The sequence below is a fragment of the Gobius niger genome (genome assembly GCF_951799975.1).
Source record: "Gobius niger genome assembly, chromosome: 4".
In the NCBI taxonomy this organism is placed as follows: Eukaryota; Metazoa; Chordata; class Actinopteri; order Gobiiformes; family Gobiidae; genus Gobius; species Gobius niger.
The window spans coordinates 4016655-4027416 of record NC_136855.1 but is presented as its reverse complement, the minus strand read 5'-3'; the positions used below and the strand labels follow the sequence as shown (position 1 = coordinate 4027416).

The following is a 10762-nucleotide window of genomic DNA, read 5'->3' as shown; positions in this document are numbered from 1 at the left end:
CGGTATGACCTGTTACAACTCCAAAGGTCAGATTGCATTTTCAGGTGTGTTGTGCAGCAGCCTAATGTTCCCTGTTTAGTTTCTGCAGCAACCTCCTGTGCATCTTTCATAAACACCACAGCTTTGGAGTAACACCACTTCCCCTTTGTGTTGCCGGTAACTCTCAGCGAAGTCCTGCCATATTTGGAGCAGGTGGACGTGTGAGGCTCCTGTATAAAGCCGGGGGTTCTGTGCTCGTGGTACAGTACAGTCCCGCTGTCCGTCAACATGAGCGCGCTCCTCTGCCTCCTCCTCATCGGGTCGGCCTACTCCTTCACTGTCGTCAGGGCAAGTCACAACTCTCCAACTGCATTTACCTTTACTCTCTACGCTGATGTCATTTAACTGAGTTGTTTTTGCAGAATACCTTTGACAAGAATGAAGAATCCTCAGGTATGACACACTTGTTGTTGAACCTTGTGTATAATAACAGAATATCAGATCAGGCTTTCTTCTATCTAGTAAGTCCAGCTTGTCTAGAAATAGAAGTCTCCATTGTTTTAAAAGAGTCGTTATTTGGAGGTTAAACAGACTCTGGGTTTGTAAATGTTTTCATTCAAAATGGCCCAAGAATAAACATATTGTAAATGTATATCTATGTTTCTTATTTGAATATGCTTCAAGGGGCTTATTTAATTAAAGAAATGAACAAAAGAAGTAATTATTATTTGTCATTACATGCTCCCCAAAAGGCTTAAAAGGAATAGTACATTTTATAGAGTAGGGGTTTCCAAACCTTCCGGGCAGCAAACTCTCAAAATCACCAAACTCAGGACCCCCACTGTGAAATGTTATCAGCAATAAATTCAGGTGCAAAAAATGAAAAATCTAGATGAGTAATATTTGTTTTGATATTATGCTTTAATATTTGGCTTGATTTTAAATAATTGTACTATTTACAATCAAAAATAAATCAAATTAAAAAATGTCTGAATTATTGCCCTGTGAATGAGTAGCATTTCACGCCTGGCCCAACTATGAATTTGTGGCTAAACTTGTTGCTGTCAAACACAGTCATCATTTTGTTGTCCTTATTTACTCGCCTCTGCCACCTCAGGTCTTATGTGTAAGTGCAGCCTCTATGTTAAAGGAATAGGCCACCGTTTTTACATACTGAGATATGTTCTTACCTCACTTTAGACGTGTTAATATATCCCCGTCTGGTCTTTGTCTGTGCGCTCTGCCAGGCAAACGGAGCACATACGCAGCCTCTCCCACATGTCATATAGCTCCAAAAAAGCTCACGATAGAAGCTACCAAGCTCTTCCACGTGTTCCCTATTTAAATAAAGTTACGTGAAGTGTTTTCATTTGAAGTATATTTACACAGAAATGTAGCATGTCGATTTTATAAGCAGATAAAAAAGGGTACTATATTGTGAGGCGTAATGATACGAGGAGCAAAACGTCCGCGCAGTAACTCCTAAAGGTTATTGACGGAAGTGAGTGGGGGAAGTCTTTAGGAGTTACTGCGCGACGATGGAGATAGTTCTGAAATACAAACCTATGGAGTGACACTGCAGGATTTTAGCAACAGTTGTGGTGAATAGGTCTGGGCTCATTTTACAGATTAGAACATTGCTGGAGCATGTAGGGGGATTTAGTCGACTAAAACTAGACAAAAATGTTATCATTAGTTGACTAAAACTCACAGACATTTTTGTCAAAAACCTAGGAGTAAAACTCAGACTAAAATATGTCGTCCAAATGAACACTGGTCACATGGTGGACCTGTCGTCTCATTCGTGCTCTGCTCCACAGGCAGCACTTTGGAGGAGGAAGACGTCAGCATCTCTACTCTGCTGGAGAAGGCCAACAGGAACCTGGGTATGTTTAACAAAAGTGCATCAACGCTCTCTAGTTTTTACTATTCCAGAAAATACAACACAGTCTTCTCACTCTAATCCTGTCACAGTGTGTGTGTGTGTGTGTGTGTGTGTGTGTGTGTGTGGTGGGTGTGGGTGTGGGTGTGTGTGTGTGTGTGTGTGTGTGTGTGTGTGTGTGTGTGTGTGTGTGTGTGTGTGTGTGTGTGTGTGTGTGTGTGTGTTACGTGAAACATAAAGACTTCACACTGTTTTTGAGGCTAACGGCTAACACAAAATAAAAATGTAGTGAAAAGTTTAGAGTGAGCCTCAGCCTGTCAGTAGTTTAGATGTGATTGAGTTGAGTTATATTGTCATTATTTCACACTAGCCTTTAGCTCTTAGATGAAAGCTCCTGAACCAGCACTGGCGTTTCCTTTGGGGGAGGATTCACAGTGAACATGATGTTTGTAACTCGCTGCAGTGACTGTTCTCCTTTATCAAATCCAATCCTCTTCACTTGTGTGGGACCCTGAATGTAAAAGATCAGGGAGAGGAAGGACAGCGCTGATCTAATGGTCCAAACCAGGTGGGGCACTGCGCCTGTAGCCCAGGTTGAGGTAAAGTAAGGGAATATGAACATTTACATAACAGCGATAATTACAATTATTTTTTGTAAAATGTGTTCAGTATTTGAGTCACATGTGGGGCTCGTATACCAAAGTGAAGGCTTCGGAAAACATGCTGAGTCTGACTGTTTGTCCTGTGTTTGTAGGGAAGGACTTGGCGGACCCCCTGGTGGTAGAGGGGGACATTGCACTGCCGTACGGGCTGCAGAACGCCGACCCCTGCACGGCCCGCGGTTGTCTTTGGCCTAATGCCAGCGACGGAAACGTCTACGTGCCCTACCGCATCTCCAACCAGTACTGTAAGCTGCAGCCACGCACCACACCATCCAATGACACGCTTTAGTTTGGAGCATGACAGACCTACAGTGAACACGGCAGGACACATCTACTTAATAATTCTGTGATTACATTTTGCCCTTTCAGATTAATGTGGTGTATACTCTTATTTATGTTTTTTTTTTATTATTATAGAGGCCTTTAAAAGCTCACTTCATTAACACACATTTGGGATTGACTGTAGTGATGGGATTTCCGGCTCTTTACTAGGAGCCGAGTCTTTGGGATATTTTCTGTTTCAGGCCGTGGGAAAGAGCGGCCTCGGACCAACACAGTCCTCATTCTACACAGAAATCTCAGACAAAAGGAAAAACAAAATGTTAAAATGTGCCCTAAGTTCTGTGTGCTCTTCAGCTCAGAGAGAGAGGAGAACCATCGTGAACGGCCTGCGCTCCTTTGCACAGTCCACCTGTATCCGCTTCACCCCCCGCAACAGCACCAGGCAGCGCGACTTTGTGGACATCCAGTCGCGCGGCGGGTAAGACCACCTCTACTTTCTGATCCCGCTCTGTGTTTGAGCAAAGGATCACAGAGTGGCCTGTTGCAGGTGCTTCTCCTTCGTGGGGCGCCGTGGCAGGGGCCAGGTGGTCTCTCTCGCCCGACGGGGATGTGTGTTCCAGTCCACCATCCAACACGAGCTGCTGCACGCACTGGGCTTCCACCACGAGCAGACGCGCTCCGACAGGGACGAGCACGTGCGCATACTGCTGCAGAACGTCATCCGCGGTGAGTCCAAGACTCCGCTCACTGCTCCACAGATACAAGCTCTGCCCAGTAGGTCTGGGCACCAATGGAAAAAGGAATGATCTAGATTAGGTTAAATGTCTCAATTGGAGCATAATATTAATTTATTTCAGGTAGTTTTTTCGCCAATGGTGTAAGAAAGTTGGTCTTATCCCATTGGCAGTTTTACTTTCTTCTGTTAAGCAAAATTTACCTCAGAACAAGTCTGAACTGTCCTCAAACTGGCAAAGTAAACTTGGTCAGATTAGGAAGAAAGTCTCAATGAGTGAAAACCACTCAAAACAAGATACATTTCCTATTCAAGTCATTTAAGCGAATGCTTAATAGTTGTAGTGTACCGGTACTTTAACGATACTTGGATTACGAAAGCGATACCTGATTATTTTTTTCATTGCCTATACTACATTATTTGTCATTTTGAACCAACAGCATTGAAACTTGGTCTCTAAAGATATGGGGCCAAATCTTCCGGCTGGCGCAACAACACCGTTGCTCAAGGCAAAGTTGGTATCTTACGTACATGCAACGGTGCCCCAGTGCTTTCACTGCTGAGAGAAAAAACATTACATTAACATCGCCACAGCCTCCCGCATCTTCAGAAGGACAAAGAACAAAGTATTTCTCCCTGTGAGATAAACACTGTCCATGTCCTGAGAGAGATCGATGGTTGAGCGCTGGGCTTTCCACGCCACAGAAACGTGATCCAAACACCACATCGCCGCCCATAGTAGCAGAAAATATTCCAGTGTAGTACAGTCTGTAGGAGGTCAAGCTTGGGGAGGGACCACTGCTGTATAACATTGCCATGGGAGTCTGAAGACCCCCTGTCAGCGCAAATGTCTTCTACAGCCTCCAAATACAAGAAACAGAAATACAAGATTGATCTGGTATCGATTTTTACAATACCATTAGTACTTAAACACCATACTGGTACTAGCACTGACACTGAGGGTCATGTCTCCACAGGCATGGAGAACAACTTCGACAAGGTCAACACCAGGAACCTGGGCACTCCCTACGACTACGACTCTGTCATGCACTATGGAAGGTAATAAGGATGCACCAATCCGATACTGGTATCGGATATCGGAGCAGATACTGGAAAAAATACAAAATCGGGTACCAGTTTAGATCGGTCGGTCGGTCGGTCGGTCGGTAGGTAGGTACTTTATTTATTCCCGCAAGGGGAAATTCAATTGTCCTTCAGTATCATTTTGAAGCTCAGTACCTGGACAATTCAATCGCTGAGTTAGGGAGCATGCTAATGCTACCGAAAATTAATCAAGGCTAGGTCAGAAACTATGATAGAAATACCTAAAGTAGCCTAATAAAATAAAATCGACCACTGCTGAAGCGAGGTGTTTGTATGTTAGTTTAAGAAATAACTGATCAAATTTGTAATGATCAGATCACGTCATGTGAGTTGTTTTTATTAATGTAACCTAAAGCCTGTCATATACCCAAGGATATTTAGTGTAGAAAAGTCCAGTGACCCTTGTTAAATATCAATCGATATGATTGAGCTGTAACATCATGACAATAAAATATGATATATGATGATCTTAAAATGGAGAAAAGTGTCAATGATTTTTTTCACTCAGAGAAAGCCATTCTTATGAAAGTCTCTTGGCATCAGTAAATATCAGATATCGGCAGATACTCAAACCCCAGTTGGTATCAGTAGCAAAAAAGGATCGGTGTATCTTTAGAAGGTAACGTCAGGAGGACCTGCATTCCTTCAAAGTTACGAGCTCACAGTGTGTGTCCCGAACAGGTTTGCCTTCTCCAGGAACAGGCAGCCCACCATCGTGCCCATCCCCAACAACGACGTGTCCATCGGGAGAGCCACTCAGATGAGTGCCAACGACATCCTGAGGGTCAACCGCCTCTACAGCTGCAGTATGTGCACTCACATTCATGTTTGTCCAGTGGGTCAAAAGTATTTTTGCATAAATAAGGGCAGAGCAGCAACAATTCTGCCAATTCAATCAATGTGCTCAAACTGTAAAACTCTACAGAGGGAATAACTGATTTAAAAAAAATAAATAAACTCACCCTCCTCAGAGTCGTCCCAGGTGGAAACTCTGCCTTTAGAAACAATAATATTCTTTGGAGCCCGGCTTTAAAGTTGTTTTTGACAGGTGTGGTCTCTTTACAATTCCATATTGTACTCAGATTACTGGAGACACACCGAGCCACTAGGGGGTGGTATCGTAACGGGTGACAGGATATCCCACCGTGGCATGACCAAATGTCTCTGCTGTCTTTAGCCTTTTGATTGAGATGCCATCTTTGTTTGTGCGACAGGAAGCCAGCTGGAGGAAGAAGAAAAGGAATGAGGATTTGAGTTGAGGTTCGACCCGACAGCCGTCTCTCTGCCTTTGCTCGTGCTCCTCATCAAACTGCATCTTTTATAATAATACATAATACGCTTATGCAACATCTTTGTCCAGTGAAGCTAAAAAGGGGGGGATTTTGCTAAATGAATATAAATCATCTGTGATCTTGTGGCCACACCGCCTTTGCTCTGCCCAATCCCGTCAGACCATGGAAGCTAAGCAGGGAAGTGCCCGGCAGGACTTGGATGGGAGACCGTTTGGGAACACCATGAAGCCTAGCGAATGTGGGGCTTGAGTGAGTGAGTGAGTGAGTGAGTGAGTGGTTGGTGGTGGTCGGAGGGGCCGATGGCGCAGACTGGTTGCCTTGCTTCCGCCAGTCTACCCCAGGGCAGCTGTGGCTACAATAGTAGCTTGCCACCACCGAGTATGGAGTGAATGAATAGTGCAATGTAAAGCGTCTTTGAGTGTCCAGAAAAGCGCTATATAAAACCAATGCATTATTATTATTATACTGTTTTTTACATTGACATACTGCTGCTTTTTATGTCTGTGGATAATAAAGTGTTTTCTGAAGTGTCTTCATGATGTCTCTGGTCAGCTCATTCAGATCTGGGTTTGTTGAGTGTTTTCAGCTATTATGCATAATATTTTTTAATGATTTCATGAGCATTTATTTAATATGAACTTAACAATAACATTAGACAAAGCACGTGCATTGTTGAAGGTGTTAAAAACTACACGAGCATCTTGGTCGGCAGCTTAAGTTTCCTCTGGTGCCTCAGGAAGAACATCCTCTGCTGGGCCTCTTTGATGAGGGAGCTGATGGTTGGCTCCCATTTGAGGTCCTGAGTGATGGTGGTGCCCAGGAAAAAAACCCTGACCCGCACATCACTAGCTCCTATGTTATAATGTAACTTGACCTGTTAAATAGCTTTTGATTTCAGTAAATATGACCTCCTAATGCTGCAAATTCAACAAATGACCATTTTCAGTTAATTACAAGCTATAAAATAACGATGAGCTGCTAATTTGGAACCATAGATTTTGAGTTTTTTTTACTATATTTATTTTTGAAAAAGTTTTTCACTCAACACAGTTAAAGACTTGAAAATTATGCTGACTGTCATTTGAGTTGATTATTTAGAAAATCTAAGAAAAATGTCATTTGCATAATAATTTGGAACGTGGAGTAAGTGGAGCCAAGCCAAGTGAAGGAGGTAGCACATTTCCTCATTTTGGGGTACTTTTCCTCTGTGAGGAAGTTCCAGAACTGTCTATGAGCCCTGGACATGAGCTGAATGTCGGCTTGAAGTGTAAAAAACTCATCTTCCACTCCAGAAGAGTTCAGGTGAAACAGTGTTGCAATTTTTGATGCGAGTGAATCAACCTCAGCATTAGATTAAGGTCATTCAACATGTTTGTCAGATCGGTTAAAAATGCTAAGTCTACCAGCCACTGACCGTCATTTAGACGTTTGTATTTCGCATGTCCAGGTGCAAAACTCCTTAATCTCAGGACAGAGCTCTCGACTAAGCCATCTCACGTCAGTGTGTGGCAACAACTCAGAGCCTTCTCCAGATGTGAACGGAATAGCCGTTTTGGAAGAGCTCTGGCACAAATAGAACAGGCGATCTTCGTTGCCACCTCCATATTCTCTTTCATATTGAGCATTTTCGCACATAACGCTTGTTCGTGTATGAGGAAGTCCCGGAAAGCATTGTCCCCCTTGCACTTGGCAATAAATCCATTCAAGACTGATGTACATCCTCTCCCCGTGTCTGTTCTTTCATGTGCAGTACTGTTAACAACTCTTATTTTGCAGTGGTGTGTCACAATGTCACAGGTTTAGGTTATTGCAGGTTTTGAATGTGAAAGTGGTGCAACCAATAAAAAAATCAAGTTAAAAAAATTATATAAAACACAATTCACCATGTTGGAACATAAAAGCTACTCCAGTTGGGCTCAAGTAGATTTGTAGACTTGTGATTCGCGGAAATCGATTACCGAAAGATGGTAAAGTTCAATATCCCCGAACGTGGAAGATTGGTATAATCTTACATATGCAATATTTGTTATGGAACGAATTACATTTCATAAAAGACTCCATGGACAAGTTCGACAAAATATGGGAGAAGTTGAGAACTTATATCTTGCCCAGGAGGCCTGATTTTGTATGATTCTCTATATCACATGTATAAATAACACAGTCATATAATTGTTGTATGTACACCTCTTGTTTCTTGTTCTTCTGTATGGAAACATTTTGAAAAAAAAAAAGAAAAAAGACTTGCTTCGGTCCGGGGGGCAACCAGTTCCCTGTCCTTTCTGGCTCCGCTCCACGTGCACCGGGTCCCACGAGCCATAGGCCTGCCAGCCAGGTATTATTATGCAAATGACATTTTTCTCTGATTTTCTAAACTGTCAACTCAAATGACAGTCAGCATAATGAGGATCATTTGAATGTGGTTGAAAAAACTTCCCAATGATAACAGAATTTTTTTCAACTCAAAATCTACAGTTCCAAATTATTATGCAACTCAGGGTTTCAATACATTTTAAAGCTTGTAATTAACTAAAAATGGTCATTTGTTGATACTTGAACTCCTCCACTGGGGCAAAGCTCTCGATTTACAGATCAATGTACGTTCCCACTTTCACCTATGGTCATGAGATTTGGGTAATGACAGAAAGGACAAGATCGTGAATACAAGCGGCCAAAATGAGTTTCCTTTGCAGGGTGGCTGGGCGCACCTTTCGAGATTGGGTGAGGAGCTCAGTTACCCGAGAGGAGCTCGGAGTAGAGTCGCTGCTCCTTCACGTCGAAAGGAGCCAGCTGAGGTGGCTAGGGCATCTGTTCCGGATGCCTCCTGGTCGCCTCCCGCGGGAGGTTTTCCAGGCATGTCCTAGTGGGACAAGGCCTCGTGGAAGACCCAGGACACGCTGGTGGGACTATGTCTCCGAGCTGGCCTGGTGCCGCCTCGGGGTCCCCCCAGAACAGCTGAAGGAGGTGTGTGTGGACCAGGAAGTTTGGGCATCTCTGCTGAGACTGCAGCCCCCGCGACCCGGCCCCAGATAAAGCGGAAGAAAATGGATGGATGGTCATTTGTTGAATTTGTAGCATTAGGAGGTCATATTTACTGAAGTCAAAAGCTATTTCAATCAAAAACATCCTAGCAGGTCAAGTTGTATTTCAACATAGGAGTCCTTCTTTGAGCAGCTTCAAATTCTTGAATCCATTAAACTTGTGAGTTTTTGAAGAGTTTCTGCTTGGATTTCTTTGCAGGATGTTAGAATAGCCTCCCAGAGCTGCTGTTTGGATGAAGACGGCCTCCCACCCTCATAGATGTTTTGCTTGTTGAGGTTCCAAAGGTTCTCAGTAAGGTTGAAGTCAGGGGAGGAGGGGGTCCACATCATGAGTTTCTCTCTTTTTATGCCCATAGCAGCCAGTCAGGCAGAGGTTTTCTTTACAGCAGGACATGGTGCGTTGTCATGATGAAGATGATTTTATTCGGGAAAGCCCGGCTCTTCTTTTTGTACCATTGTACCAGTGGTCAGTCAGAAACTCCACATATTTTGCCTCTCCCCATGATTCTGGCTCCTTACTGACGTCACAGCCTTGTTGGGACATGGTGGCCATTCACCAACCATCCATTACTCCATCCATCTGACCATCCAGGGTAACACGGCCTCATCAGTGAACAAGACTGTTTGAAAATGAGTCTTCATGTATTTCTGAGCCACTGCAGCCGTTTCTGCTTCAGCTTCAATGAAAAGTTTAGGGGAGGCCGGATAGAAGGTTCATGCACAACTGCAGCCTCTGGAGGGTCCTACACCTTGATGTTCGGGAGACTCCAGAGCACCAGCAGCTTCAAATACCTGTTTGCTGCTTTATAGCAGCTGTTCTATTAATCTGATGTGTTTGTCTGGCAGAAACCGTCCTCATCATCAAACCTGTGTGTGCTCTGAATCAGGCACAAATCTCTTTGGGCTTCTATGAAGCCAGAGCCAAATGAGTGTTACCTTGTAGCTCCAGATATTGGTCATACAAATTGGTCATTATAAATCCTCTTATCTGGAATTAAGCTGTGGACTACCACAAGGTTCAGTAATAGCGCCTTATTTATTCCTATTGTATATTAATGATATTGTCAAAGTTTCAAAATTTTTCAAATGTATCCTCTTTGCGGATGACACCAATATACTATGTTCTAGCGAAAATGTGCTGCAGCTGCAAAGTCTAATCACGTCAGAAATGAATAAATTGAAACAATGGTTTGAGCTGAACAAACTGTCCTTAAACATAAGGCAAGGCAGGCAAGTTTATTTGTAGAGCACAATTCATACACAAGGCAATTCAAAGTGCTTCACAGTTGCATAAATATAAGAAAACAAATACAATCAATAAAACATCAACATAGAATTATCAATTACAGTAAGAGGCAAGAGTGTAGATAAAATACTTTCAGTTATATGCATTTTTAAGTCTTGTTTTGATTCGCTCTGTCTTGAGCACTATTTTTAAGTCTTGTTTTGACTCGCTCTGTCTTGAGCACTATTTCGCTCTGTCTTGAGCACTATTTTTAAGTCTTGTTTTGACTCGCTCTGTCTTGAGCACTATTTCGCTCTGTCTTGAGCACTATTTTTAAGTCTTGTTTTGACTCGCTCTGTCTTGAGCACTATTTCGCTCTGTCTTGAGCACTATTTTTAAGTCGTGTTTGGACTCGCTCTGTCTTGAGCACTATTTCGCTCTGTCTTGAGCTCTATTTTTAATTCTTGTTGTGACTTGCTCTGTCTTGAGCACCATTTTTAAGTCTTGTTTTGACTCGCTCTGTCTTGAGCACTATTTCGCTCTGTCTTGAGCACTATTTCGCTCT

General features: G+C 43.0%; 1 protein-coding gene across 1 annotated transcript; it reads left to right on the top strand.

The window, feature by feature from the left end:
• The first annotated feature begins 225 nt into the window (after positions 1-225).
• LOC306962081 (low choriolytic enzyme-like) lies at positions 226-6003 on the top strand. Its single transcript, XM_079555125.1, has 9 exons — positions 226-327; positions 402-432; positions 1800-1865; positions 2616-2768; positions 3160-3283; positions 3353-3531; positions 4516-4597; positions 5324-5448; positions 5857-6003. Exons 1-9 carry the CDS (start codon positions 268-270, stop codon positions 5886-5888), a joined length of 852 nt encoding a protein of 283 aa, XP_079411251.1. The 5' UTR covers positions 226-267; the 3' UTR covers positions 5889-6003.
• The last annotated feature ends 4759 nt before the right edge of the window (positions 6004-10762 follow it).